Source organism: Anolis sagrei, chromosome 3 (genome assembly GCF_037176765.1).
Source record: "Anolis sagrei isolate rAnoSag1 chromosome 3, rAnoSag1.mat, whole genome shotgun sequence".
NCBI lineage: Eukaryota > Metazoa > Chordata > Lepidosauria > Squamata > Dactyloidae > Anolis > Anolis sagrei.
This window is the reverse complement of record NC_090023.1, coordinates 31,194,996-31,209,818: the sequence shown is the minus strand read 5'-3', so window position 1 is coordinate 31,209,818 and position 14,823 is coordinate 31,194,996. Positions and strand designations below refer to the sequence as shown.

General features: G+C 40.8%; 1 protein-coding gene across 1 annotated transcript; it reads right to left on the bottom strand.

Annotated features, from left to right (window-relative positions):
• Window positions 1-215: 215 nt before the first annotated feature.
• On the bottom strand, window positions 216-11,760 carry POLR1D (RNA polymerase I and III subunit D). Its single transcript, XM_060770890.2, has 3 exons — window positions 11,578-11,760; window positions 4,512-4,586; window positions 216-1,567 (listed from the first exon to the last, which is right to left on the bottom strand). Exons 1-3 carry the CDS (start codon window positions 11,601-11,603, stop codon window positions 1,279-1,281), a joined length of 390 nt encoding a protein of 129 aa, XP_060626873.1. The 5' UTR covers window positions 11,604-11,760; the 3' UTR covers window positions 216-1,278.
• Between the last annotated feature and the right edge of the window lie 3,063 nt (window positions 11,761-14,823).

The following is a 14,823-nucleotide window of genomic DNA, read 5'->3' as shown; positions in this document are numbered from 1 at the left end:
CTCACCCCACTCCCTGTATTCGAACCACCGACCTTTTGGTCAGCAGTTCTGCCAGCACAAGGGTTTAACCCACTGAACCACCGGGGGTTCCTAGTACATGCACTAAACTTGTGATAAACCGAAGACATGAGTGTTTATGACTGGTAATTAAGAATTTCTATTTATCAAATTATTTTGTTTCATATTTAAACACTTTTACATAATACTTGACACAATTTTAGTATCACAGCTTAGGTTTAATATCAACTCAGAAAAACCACCCAAATAAATGTTGTCTAAAGACTTACATGTCAATGTTTCCATAGAACTTAGGAACTTCAAAGATACGTTAAGTCATCAGCAGATTCAGGATTCACAAAGAACCTAACCAATAAAACTACTAAAAAGACAGTGATCAAAATTTAAGTGGCCATTCCCTGTATTGTTTCACAATTTAAGTAACAACATGTGGTCAACTTTATATCACAGACACTCCTGACGCCCACTGTTTTGCACAGAGATGTCGAAGTACTTTTAGTGACTTAAGAGACATTACCATCTATACAGAGAGAAATGAAATAAAAGCCAATTTTAGATTTCCCAATCTCCAAGTAATAACAAATCACTGCTTGTTTAATTTGTTGGAAAATACTTTTGTATTGAAACAGATTGTATGGCTGAAAATATTCTGTGCATTTAAATAAAGAAACTATTGCTTTTGCCAAGTCCTGTATCATAAGAGTGCCATTGTGCACCACTGTGGACCACATGTCCCCTATGTTTAGTAACATACATTAAATCAATTTGCATGTATTTAAATAATCTGTAATATTCAGGTATATGTCAGATTATGAGCCTAAAATGCAGCTATGTGAGCACAATGGAAGTTTTCTGTACCTACAGGACAAAATAAAATTAAAAGCAAAGATCTTTACAAACCAAGTAATTTATCATTTACATACTATGCATCCATGTATGCTACTATAAAAGATAATGTTTCTGGAAGACAGGTACAAGCATGTTACAACAATCCAAAGAAAGGACAAAAAAGCTGAACTGGAAGAATGTGAGTATGTGTTGGGGGCAGGGGGAAAACAAACACGTCATCAATTTCTTCTTAAGTACACATGAACTCTTCAGGGAATAATCACAAGGAGCAGGTTTGCTGTCTTCTAGAAACCTGCTTTTAACATAGACATCTGTAGTGAAGAATGCTCTCTAGTTGGAAGATAAAGAAACATCGCCCCCATGGTTCATTGTTTAATTACATACTTGGCTTGGAATGGCCTGCTTTTCTCCTCACTTATTTGATTGCTTTTCATACTTCTCCTTTGTGTTCTGCCTTCTGTTCCTGTTTCGATGCCTAGGAGGGGAAGAGCTAACTCTTCTCCTAGACCGAAAGCTGGGTGTATAAGGATATGATCTGTGCCTCTTTGGTTTGGTTTCTTCTCCGCTCTGCTTTGGCTCAGATTCCTTATCATCTTCCTGATTCTTTTGTCCCTGGTCTTGCTCTTTTGAGGAGTGCAATGTGTTCTTAATAGTATTAATAAGAAACCTTTTATTTGTGCTGGCAAGAGGGCACTTCATCCTGCAGGAAACACAACAATATATAAATAGGTTAATGCAAAAAATAAGTAAATAAATAAAGGCCATGAATATCTAAATCAGATAGTTCAATTTGCCATGTTTTGGCTTTCCTTGTATGCCACCTAGTGTAGACTTGCAGTATGGAAAGAAACAGCCAAGATGTGTACACTTTCTCACAGGCCTAAAAGCAACTATTTAACTGTCAGATTTCTTTTTAAAAAGAAGTTACATAATGTACTTGCCATTATTGTGGCATGTACACAAATACAATTATGGTTACACCTGGTTTACAACTATGGTAAAGAATTGTGTAGTGTTCCACTTGCTTGAAAACTACTAATGCTGGGGCAAGAACTTGCCATTTTAAATAAAGGGAGGGCCACAGATCAGTGGTGGCATACATTTTAGCTATGGAAAGTCTCAGGTTCATCTCCTGATTCCTCCAGCAGGGCTAAAAGGGATCTCTAGAAGTCACTGTGAGTCAAAGCAGACAAGGCTAGATGGACCAGAAACTTGATAGAAATGAAAACTTCATATATTTGCACTTAAGCAACAATGAAAATATCTACACAGAGCTTTGTTTAGAAGTAGGTCTTCTTTGGGGGGGGGGGGGGGGTGTCTTGTATTCAAGAAGTTTTAAACAGAAGAGTAAATAAACATGGTATTCTGAAATGCCTAAAGTATAAAGTTATCCACATTCCATAGCACTAAGCAGTTGTCAGATATTAAAAGGCATATTTTGTGCATCATTTGAGCAATTCTGATATAAGCAGGGACCCGGTAATGTTGAACCTGTAAGTACTATAATAATAATAATAATAATAATAATAATAATAATAATAATAATATACTTTATTTATTTTCTGCCCTTCTCCCCTAGGGACTCAGAGCGGATTACAGCATTTAGATACATAGACAAACATTCAATGCCTTTACAATAATATACAATGACACACAAACACAAATAAAGGTAGAGGCTTCTCTTGCATTGTCACCTCCTGGAGCCTGCATTGTCACCTCATAGTTGTGTGGCCGGCAAAATGGTTTGGAGTGTCTCTTTGCCTACCTGCCTGCCTACCTCACTACCACCTCTTCATTCTCAGAAATAAAACCATTTGGGAAAATGAAAGAAATAGGTAGCATTGGGTATAATGGAAGCCCTGCAGATCTGGCTTCCATTTTGGGTCTCCTATTTTTTGTGTGTTATGTTGGTTCTGACCTATGGCCTATGACAATTCTTATTCTATGAATAAAAACTCTCCTAAAACTTCTCTTATCAACAGCCCTCTCTGCTCCTACAATCTTTACTGAGTCAATGCACTTGTAATATAGCATTATGCTTTCCCTACTTCTACTGTATTTTCTAATAAAGCATGCTTTATCATTATATGTATGACAGCGGGATCTACAAGTCCAATAATTCCTGGTAAACAAAATCAGTTTTGTTGGTCCCTCTATAAACAAGCTTTTTTAGCACTTCCATGAATGCCTTTCTTGTCCCATAAGAGCTTGAGAGTGCAAGAATTTAAAGGGGAGGTGGCAGAGTCAGACACCTTGAGTGATGAATGCCAGGATATCTAAGCATGCTTGGTTGCTGTATTAGTTTAAATAATAGAGAAACATTTTATTATATTATTATTTATTTATTTCTATCCTGCTTTTCTCCCAGATCGGAACTCAAAGCGGTGAACAACATGAAAGCAGACATTACAACCATAAAAAATTAACATAGTCACCAAACCATAGCATCTCATGAAAAGCTATAAACCCGCAACAACATAATAAATAACATTGTGAAAAAAAATATGTCTAGATTCCAAGAGTGTACTTAAGAAAAATGCCCTATAAGCAGACCTAGAAAGGCCTGATTCCCTGGATGCTCTCACAGCATTTGCAAAAAGATACTCTCTTTCACTCTCTGTCTTCCCTGCATCCTGCTGAATTACCAGAAACTCTGTTCTGGAGGCACTGTCTAATTTTCCATCCCAGATACTGAAAACACCCAGAGGCTGCGGTAATGTATGGGAGAAATGGGTTTTCCTAGATAGGCCTTCTGTAAGTACCTCATTGGTTCTGGATAAAATATTTAAAACCAGTGTGCTGTATAAAGAGATGCTGCATATAATAAACTATGAGCAACACTACATAGGCTCATTAAAGTCACTTTTCCAAATAAAACTGTAAGCATTAAGGTAATACATGCTCAATTCATCATTTGTATCTCTAACAGCCTCAATCTCATTACTCACTGAAAAACGGAAACTGTTACTTTATTAGAGCAATTGTGTTATCATCAATTTTATTGAATTCTTGCACATGTGCGTAACAGGAATTGCTACCACTAGATAGGTTAGGTGCAATGAATTGATGGTTAAATGGCAAGAACCTATGTAAAACCCACTAAGGCAATGGGTCTATACTAGTTGGGACTAACAACATCACATAGGTCTCTAAAAACATTCTTACTTTTCCAGTGAAGCCTACCAGCTCCAAATGTATTTAAAGACGTTATCCCATGGGTGAGAGGGAAGCTGGGGCAAACGTTTTAAAGAGTAGGGACTCGTCTTACTCCAGAAAGGTCCATATTTGGGAATGGCCAGCCTTCCCACGTCCTTCCCACATAATAATAATAATAATAATAATAATAATAATACTTTATTTATACCCCGCTCCATCTTCCTGCTTTCCTTTGCTTCTCCACTGTTTCTTCAATCCTGAAAATGGAGTCTTCTCTCTATTTTCACACGCTGGCAAGATGGATTCCCATGGACTGCATGATGGGATTGGCTCCGTGGGACTCTGTTTTTCCAGCGTGAGACAACAGAGAGGAAAGGGGGGGGGGGGAGGCACTTGCATGGAATAAGGTTCTAAGACTGAATCCTCAGCCATTATTTCTTTAAGCTGTTTATATTTTAGAAAAGCAGCACATAATCTGAATAACTTACCAGCCCATGGCCCCCATAGTTTCTGCTCTTGTTTTCCCACGCTTGGCCTCTGTGAGAAGTTCTTCCACTGCTTTCCTAAATATAAAAATGAGAAAAGCATTTCATTTTATCAATTCTTGAATGTTCTTGAAATATGGGCACATTTACTTATTTCTGTTGTTCATGAAGAACACTAATGCAAACTACTGACCCATCCCTGGCTCATTAAAGTCACTTTCCCAAATAAAACTGTAAGCATTAAGGCAATGCATACTCAATTCATCATTTGTATCTCTAACAGCCTCAATCTCATGATTCACTGAGCAAATACAGAAGTTAATTGAAAAGGGGACTGATGTTGATTGATCCGGAATGGAAATAATACTGGCACCAATGCAAATGTGTGAAAAGGTGATGTCACTCCATTTTGACTTTTAACAAAACTTATTTTGAAATTGAAACACTGCAGCATTACATTTTCTTAAGTTCATATTCAATCTAGATCTATTAACTTTATTTTAATTGCTGTCGTCCTGTTAACTGTAAATGGAAAAATAAAATACAGGCAATAAATGATAATTACAAATGCTCAGACTTTGGGTTTTTAAGAAAATTACATTTGGGGATGCCCTATCAGCATTCTTCCTCCATCACCTTATTCACAACTGTTCAGTAACGAAGGATCTGAATTATGTTTGAATTCTAGTGACTTGTGAAATTTTAATGGCCTCACACAGAAAGCTAAAATTTTGCTAATATGGGTAACTAGAGGCAGGGTCATAGCCAGAAAAAAAATTCGGGGAGGGTTGCAAATTTTGGGGGGGGGGGGGGAGTTTGAAACCTGCTTCCTAACTCACGCTGAAGCAAAGAGCACAGCAGGGGCAGAGCAGCCTTCAATGGCCTGCAGCTCCGCCCCTGTCAACCACCTCCACCAAGTCTGGCCTCCTTAATGAGAGCATTCAACACACCCCCCCCCCCAAACTTGGTTGCTTCGCTACATCGGCTATTGCTGCAAGTAATGACAGTGTGAATAAATTGTCAATATTTGCTTGAGATAGTGCTTGTAGTTCTGGAGGGACTCATAATTTTTTGCGTCTCATAGACTTAGCATGGGGATTTGGCTAACCAGTTAAAATGAGTAAACCAGGGGTTTTTTTAACCTGAAAATTTTCAGGGGGGGAGGTTGAACCCCTAGCACCCTCCCCCCCCCCCCAAGCTACAGGCCTGACTAGAGGGATATGAAGTATTTACCAGATTACAATTTTACCACAGAACAGTCACATATTTTCTCACCAAGAATGGATGTATGTGTTACTGCACTAAAATCTCTAATGTAAAATTTTCATCCAGATATTATATTATATTATATCTGTGTATGGACTGATAATCTCCCATAGGAGCCTGCAAGTTCCGCTTATAGACAAAAATAGTCACAGTACATAACAATTCAAGAGCCAGCATGTTGTTGTTATTATGGTGAAGTCAAAACATGCTTAATGGACATTGTTACTTGTGATCTTTTAGTTGTATTTTATCTTTTCAAGAGCAATAATTTTAATATTGTCCATGTTTTAACCCATTTTAATGTTGACTTTTTGTATTTTTAACTGTACTATTTTTTACATTGTGAGTCATCTTGAGTCCCAATTTTGGGAGAACATAGGGATAGAAATATATGAATAAAGAATAGATGTGCTAAAAATACCCAGTACTGAAAAGATGCAAGATATTGTTATTTTAGCAAACGCATTAAATAAACAAAAATAGGCTGTCACATTGGTTGCATATATATTAATCCCTCATGCCAGGATAAATTCTGGTGTTGGATGGAGTCCATTTATGTGATATTTCAGGATCTCAGATTAAGCATATCTGCTTCTGGAGGTCTTAAATTTGGTTGGAGAGCATATTGACATAAATAGCACCAAGAAACCAAGGAATAATCAAAAGTAAGTCCAGAATGACATTGTGTAGAAACACAAACCAGAATAAGGTTACTTAAAATAAAATCCCAGGCCATGACAATTCCCCAGAGCACCGCTAAATTATTTTCCACAAACTGATAGAATATGGCTCAGTCACAACTTTGCCTACAGAAGGCCATCCACCGAAACAAAATGAACGTCTTAGGAGTGCATTAGTCACAGAAGCAAACAATTTTGAAGAAGTTGGTGAGATCTGTAGCTGAGATAGGAGATATGAGACAACCACTGTTCAGATGCACAGAATCAGAGCTGAAAGAGACTACAAGGACCACACCGTCCAATCCCCTGCCATGAAGGAACATTCAATCCAAGCACTCCTGACCGATGGCCATCTGGACTCTGCTTAGAGAAGGAGACTGCACCATGCTAGGAGGCAGCATATTCCACTTTCAATGAGTTCTTGCTATCAGAAAGTTCTTCCTAATGTTTAGGTGGAATCCATCGCTTTGTGTCCTAGTCTCAAGCAGAAAACAAGCTTGGACTCAATGTGACATTCTTTCATTTTTTAAAACATGGCTACTATGTTCCCCTCAGCCTTCTTTTCTCCAAGCTAAATAAATATACCCAGCTCCCTAAGCCCTCCTCATGGGGCCTGGCTTCCAGACTTTTTATCATTTTGGTCACCCTTTTCTAGACACATTTCACCTTGTCAATATCTTTCTTGCATTGCTGTGCCTAGAACTAGACATAACATTTCAGGTCTGAATACAGTGGGGCTATGACTTTCCTTAACCTAGACATACTACTCCTATTGATGCAGTCTAGAACTATGCTAGCTTTTTTAGCTGCTGCATCACACAGTTGACTCGCATTCAGCTTGCAGCCTAAGACCCCCTTTCACATGTATGGTTTTCAAGCCAGATGTCACCCATCCTATATCTGTCCATTTCATTTTATCTGAATTTAGCATGAAATCTTATATATCGCTGAGTTGTTGTTGTTGCTGCTGCTAGGTTCCTTCTAGTCATTTCCAACTGATGGAGATCCTAGGGTAGTGATGGAGAATCTTTTAGAGAGAGTGTGTCCAACCAGTGTACTACTCTAAAAGCAATTTTTGGCTATTACTTGTCTAATAATCAGGAATTCCCTAAGGAAGGCCTGCCCTAAGGGAAACCCATCACAAAGGGCTTTCTCTGTTCAGAAGAGGACTTGTCTTTGCTTTACTCTGAGGCTGAGAGTATGTGACTTACTCAAGGTCACCCAGTGGGATTCTGTGGTTGAGAGGGGATTTAAAACCTGATCTCCAGACTCACAGTTCAATGCTGAAACCACTAGAGTTTGATGAGGTTTGTGGGCAGAGAAAGCCTTGTAGAATTACAAATTCTATGACATCTTAGCAATTAAAGTGGTGTCACACCTCATTCATATGGCATTGCAAATAAACTTCAAGTCACAATTATGAGGTTTTTTTTAAAAGTAGAGGTGGAAAAGTGTGTTCTTCTTCTTCCCAGGATGCATCTTCACAGCAGAGTTAATGCAATTTGACACCACTTTAACCATGGCTCAATACGATTGAATCCTGGGAGTTGTGGTCTTGCAAGGTCTTCTTTGCTAAAGAGTGCTACAAAACTATCTGACCACATCACCTCTTACCAATCTGCTTGATCATTTAGATCTTCTTGAGAGAGTCTTCTCTCATTGCCACCGCCGTCACAAATATGGTTGTTGGCAATGAGACAGGGCCTTCTCGGTAACCACCTTGATCCTTTGGAACTCTCTCGCCATTGAGATTAAAACTGCTCCTGCCCTGTTATTTTTCAAGAACCCGTTGGAAACCTACCTGTCCAAGCAACCTTTTGATGAATGAATTCAATTGCTAAAGACAGCAAGGTTGATTGTGAAAATATACTATTTAACTGATGAGTCTCTACAATAACTGTAATTGGTTAATATATATGCTTAATATATATTTCTATCTTATTTCTGGCCATTATTATGCTTTGTGTGATTTTTGTCTTGTATTTTATCTTAAATGTGATTTGCATTATATTATGTTGAGCCCCCAGTGGTGCAGCAGGTTAAATTGCTGAGCTGCTGAACTTGCTGACCAAAAGGTCGGCAGTTCGAATCCATGGAGCGGGATGAGCTCCCCCTCTTAGCCCCAGCTTCTGCCAACCTAGCAGTTTGAAAGCATGCAAATGTGAGTAGATCAATAGGTACCGCTCCGGCAGGAAGGTAATGGCGCTCCATGCAGTCATGCCAACCACATGGCCTTGGAGGCATCTACAGTCAATGCTGGATCTTTGGCTTAGACATGGAGATGAACATCACACCACAGAGTCGGACATGACTAGATTTAATGTCAGGGGGAAACCTTTACCTACGCTGTGAGCTACTTTGGGTCCCATTAGGGAGAAAAGCAGGACAAAAATAAAGATATATAATCATCATCATCATCTTCACTACTGAGTTAATGCAGTTTGACACTGCCATGGCTCAATGCGATCACCCCTTCTGAGTCTCCCTTCAGACACATTACTCCATTTATCCATCTCACCCAGGGTTTTATAAATTTTACCCTTTGAATTTGGCCCGTCCACTGTGCGCTAATTTTTCTACCATTTTATTTTGCATTGTTTTATTGCATATTTTGTTATTGTTTTGCATTTTATTTTGTTGTTATTATTTGCTTGTTTGTATTTTATTTTGCTTGATTGTAATTCTTGGGCTTGGCCACTTGTTAGCCACCCTGAGTCCCCTTTGGGGAGATGGTGGCAGGGTATAAATAAAGTTCATTATATTATTATTATTATTATTATTATTATTATTATTATTTGAAACACAACAAGATCACTCTGTCGGCTGTTGTATTGGATCACATGTCGGACACTTCCCAAGTGTCTAGGACTGTGTGATGTATCAGCGAACAATGCGTGCAGATCCCAGTAAGGTGGCCTTCTGCAGCTGGCAGATGGTAATTTTGTCAGCGCCAATAGTATTTAAGCGCAGGCCAGGCAATTATCTCAGGCTCATCTTGTAAGTACAAAGGCGAGAGCCTTCTCCTCTGTGGCCCCCTGACTCTGGAACTCATTGCCCGGTGAGATTAGGAAATTTTCAAGGAGGATCTCAAAACCTGGTTTTTCCAATGCGCTTTTGGAGAGTAGCCATATTATCATACACAGTTGCTTCCCCTCAATGGTTTTTGTCCCCAGAGTATATTTCCACACCTGAATGAAGGTCTATATTTATGACCCTGTTCCTTTACAAGTTTCTCCCCCACGAACAATCTACTCTATCCCTATCTCATCCTGATTTTAGTATTTTTAGTATCAAGTTTTTATCTTGCACATGCGGCCCACTCATTGTTATGTTATTTTATTTTACGGTGTATGATTTTGCTTTATTGTCTTTGAACTCATATGTTGTATGTATTTTACTGTGTTATTATTGTATTTTGGTTTTACTTTATTGTAATATGTTGTTGGGCTTGGCCTCATGTAACCCGCCCCGAGTCCCCAGTTTATTATTGTTATTATTGTTATTGTTATTGTTATTATTATTATTATTATTATTATAAGGTCTTTAGGCACTGCACCCAGTGTGCCGATCACTACTGGGACCACCTTTACTGGCTTGTGCAAGAGTCTTTGCAGTTCGATCTTTAAATCCTCATATAGTTTCTGCTATTCCAGTTGTTTCTCTTCAATCCTGTCACCTGGGATTGCAACATCATCATCATCATCATCATCATATTATTATTATTATTATTATTGTGGTTTTGCATGGTCTTCTTTGCCAAAGAGTTCTTAGGACAGTGGTTCTCAACCTTCCTCATGCCGCGACCCCTTAATACAGTTCCTCATGTGGTGGTGACTCCCAACCATAAAATTATTTTCCTTCCTACTTCATAACTGTCATTTTGCTGCTGTTATGAATCGTCATGTAAATATCTGATACACAGGGTGTATTTTCATTCACTGGACCAAATTTGGCACAAATACCCGATACGCCCATATTTGAAAACTGGTGGGGTTGGGCGGTTGATTTTGTCATTTGGGAGATGTAGTTGCTGGGATTTATAGTTCACTTGCAATAAAAGAGCATTCTGAACTCTACTTGGCACACAGAACTCCCATGACCAACAGAAAATACTGGAAGGGTTTGGTGGGCATTGACCTTGAGTTTTGGAGTTGTAGTTCGTCTACATCCAGAGAGCACTGTGGACTCAAACAATGATGGATCTGGACTAAACTTGGCAAGAATACTCAGTATGCCTAAATGTGAACACTTGTGGACTTCGGAGAAAATAGACCTTGACATTTGGGAGTTGTAGGTGCTGGGATTTATAGTTCACCTACAATCAAAGAGCATTCTGAACTCCACCAATGATGGAATTGATCCAAACTTGGCACACAGAATTCCCGTGACCAACAGAAAATACTGGAAGGATTTTGGTGGGCATTGACTTGAGTTTTGGAGTTGTAGTTTGCCTACATCCAGAGAGCACTGTGGACTCAAACAATGAGGGATCTGGACTAAACTTGGCACGAATACTCAAGATGCTCAGATGTGAATACTGGTGGAATTTGGGGAAAATAGACCTTGATATCTTGGGAGTTGTAGTTGCTGGGATTTATAGTTCACCTGCAATCAAAGAGCATTCTGAAGCCCACCAATGACAGAATTGGGCCAAACTTCCCACATAGAACCACCATGACCAACAGAAAATACTGTGTTTTCTGGTGATCTTTAGTGACCCCTCCAGGGTCCCGACCCCCAGGTTGAGAACCACTGTCTTAGGACCTCAGCAAACTATAACCCCTATGATTCCCTGGCAGTTAAAGAGATGTCAAACCGCACTCATTCTAGATACACCTTCATAGTTGTGTGAATCCCTTCCTCCTGAAACAGCACCTACCATTCGCAAGTGGTCAGACCCTGCTTAGCTTCCAAGACCTGATGGGATAAATATACTGCAATAGTCATAATAATGGGGTGCGGTCCCTTTAAGATACCGAGGCCCTAAAGATCGGGCGACTAAAGGCCGCTGGGAAGCCTCTAGTAGGACCTTCTTGGCGTTCCCAGTCAAGGCCAAATCCCTCGGCTGCCAAGGGAGCAGCAACCGCCAGGCCTGCCCCTTCCTCCGCGCAGGCCTCACCCACCTCTCCAGCTCTGCGTCTTCCGCCATGGCGGCGGTTGCGGGCTGAGGGGTCTCCGTTCACTCTCACTCTCGCTCGCTCGCTCGCTCGCTCTCTCAGGCCGCCGCCATCATGGCTCTCTTTCTCGCTGCTTCCTGCGACGCAGCAGCCAATGGGAGGCGGAGCTCGCGACGAGGCCAAACAGCCGCTCGCGAGGACCCCGGAAAGGGGCGGGGCCTCTTGGCAGAAGAAGCCCCGCCCCCAGCGCTGCCTGCGCCTGAAGTTCCTGTCTGGGCCCACAAGCCTGAATCATAGAATCACAGAGTTGGAAGAGACCTCATGGGCCATCCAGTCCAACCCCCTGCCAAGAAGCAGGAATATTGCATTCAAATCACCCCTGACAAATGGCCATCCAGCCTCTGCTTAAAACCTTCCAAAGAAGGAGCCTCCACCACACTTCCGGGCAGAGAGTTCCACTGCTGAAGGGCTCTCACAGTCAGGAAGTTCTTCCTAATGTTCAGATGGAATCTCCTCTCTTGTAGTTTGAAGCCATTGTTCCATTGCGTCCTAGTCTCCAAGGAAGCAGAAAACAAGCTTGCTCCCTCCTCCCTGTGGCTTCCTCTCACATATTTATACATGGCTATCATATCTCCTCTCAGCCTTCTCTTCTTCAGGCTAAACATGCCCAGTTCCCTAAGCCGCTCCTCATAGGGCTTGTTCTCCAGACCCTTGATCATTTTAGTCGCCCTCCTCTGGACACATTCCAGCTTGTCAATATCTCTCTTGAATTGTGGTGCCCAGAATTGGACACAATATTCCAGATGTGGTCTAACCAAAGCAGAATAGAGGGGTAGCATTACTTCCCTAGATCTAGACACTATGCTCCTATTGATGCAGGCCAAAATCCCATTGGCTTTTTTTGCCGCCACATCACATTGTTGGCTCATGTTTAACTTGTTCTCCACGAGGACTCCAAGATCTTTTTCACACGTACTGCTCTCGAGCCAGGTGTCACCCATTCTGTATCTTTGCATTTCATTTTTTCTGCCAAAGTGGAGTATCTTGCATTTGTCACTGTTGAACTTCATTTTGTTAGTTTTGGCCCATCTCTCTAATCTGTCAAGATCGTTTTGAATTCTGCTCCTGTCCTCTGGACTATTGGCTATCCCTCCCAATTTGGTGTCGTCTTAGAGTCATAGAGTCATCTCCACTGGGAGAGTGACAACAACAACAACGCATTATTATTATTATTATTATTATCGTCATTATTATTATTTATGTGTTGCCTGCCTCACCTCTTGAAGGCAGGTTTCAACATAATTAAAATTCCTATATACCAGGCCTGGGCAAACTTGAGCCCTCCAGGTGTTTTTGAACTTCAACTCCCACCATTCCTCCAACTCCCAACATCTTAACAGCATCCACCCGAACATCCAGTTCACTATGGAAAAAGAAAACGAAGGAAGACTGCCTTTTCTAGATATCCTAGTCATCCGTAAACCAGATCAACAATTGGGTCACACCGTTTACAGAAAACCCAGACACACAGATAGATATCTACATAAAAACTCCAACCATCACCCAAGTCAAAAAAGAAGCACCATTAAAGCCTTGGCAGACCGTGCAAAAAGAATCTGTGAACCCCACCTCCTCCAAGATGAACTGAACCACCTCAACTGGGCTCTCCAGGCCAATGGATACTCCGCCTCAGACATCAGAAGAGCTGCAAGACCAAGAACAAGCCACGAGAGTAAAGATGAAGATCCACCCAGAGGAAAAGTGTTCCTGCCATACATCAAGGGAACCACTGACCGCATAGGGAAGCTGATGAGGAAACACAACATACAGCTGTGGACAAGTCTACATAGGGACCACCAAACGCAGCGCCCAAACAAGAATCCAGGAACATGAAAGGCACTGCAGACTACTCCAACCAGAGAAATCAGCCATAGCAGAGCACCTGATGAACCAACCTGGACACAGCATTTTGAGAACACAAAAATGCTGGACCACTCTCACAACCACCATGTCAGACCACACAGAGAAGCCATTGAAATCCACAAACATGTGGACAATTTCAACAGAAAGGAAGAAACCATGAAAATGAACAAAATCTGGCTACCAGTATTAAAAAATTCTAAAATTGCAACAGCAAAAACAGCAGAGAGAAAAACAGGCAGGGACATCTAATCACCTTTCAAGAAGAGTTTGCTCCAGGCACAGTCAGCCCATTGTATGCTAATCAGGTGGTCAGTTGAAAGATTCACACCTAGCCCAACTTACAAAAGCCCTTTGTCTCACCCTGATCATTCCACAGATATATAAACCCCCTTTTTTCCCAGTTCCAGCAGACCTCACCTCTGAGGATGCTTGCCATAGATGCAGGCGAAACGTCAGGAGAAATGCCTCTACAACATGGCCATATAGCCCGAAAAAACCCACAAGAACTGAGTCCCACCATTCCTATTTGTGATTTGGACATTTTAATTTTTAATTTAATAACAATAATATCAATAACAACAATAATAAAAAACTTTATTTATATTCCAGTCTTTATCCCCGGGGGGACTCAGGGCAGATTCACAAAAGATTTATTTATTTAAACTTTATTTATATGCCGCCCTTCTCACCCCAAAGGGGCTGCAGAGCAGCTTACAAGATATATATACATACAATATATTATTAGCATAGTACAATGTCAGTATTATATATTACTATATTGTACTATGCTATAATATATTGTAATATAATTAGTAATATTACATGTAATATAAATATATAATTATATTATTAGTATTATATTGCAGTTCATTATAATATTATAAATATATGTATATACAATATATTACATTACATTATATTATATTATTAGCATAGCACAGGAGACAAGGTGGAACTGTCCCCTGGCTCCCTCTCTCTTCACTCTGGCCCAGAGCGGCAGTTGGAGCTGGGGGGAGGGGTCCCCAACTGATGAATATGCAGGAGGAGACAAGGTGGAACTGTCCTCTGCCCCCCCCTCCTCACTTTGACCCAGAGTGGCAGCCGGTGCTTGGGCGAGGGGTCCCCAAATGATGACATGCAGGAGACAAGATGGAACTGTCCCCTGGCCCCCTCTCTCCTCACTTTGACCCCGAGCAGCAGTCAGCGCTGGGGGAAGGGGTCCCCAACTGATGACATATGCAGGAGACAAGATGGAAGTCCCCTGCCCCCTCCCCCGCCCCAAGTGTGTTGTCAAAGTGTTGTCAAAGTGTGTTGGCAGTGTGTTGTCAA

What these genes read in the sequence shown, in the direction of transcription:
- POLR1D (XM_060770890.2), bottom strand. Translation starts at nt 11,603, where the DNA reads ATGGCGGAAGACGCAGAGCTGGAGAG. An exon ending in GAAGACGCAGAGCTGGAGAG is followed by an intron (nt 4,587 to 11,577) that starts GTGGGTGAGGCC and finishes TTTTATATTTAG; the next exon opens with GAAAGCAGTGGAAGAACTTC. An exon ending in ACTATGGGGGCCATGGGCTG is followed by an intron (nt 1,568 to 4,511) that starts GTAAGTTATTCA and finishes TGTTTCCTGCAG; the next exon opens with GATGAAGTGCCCTCTTGCCA.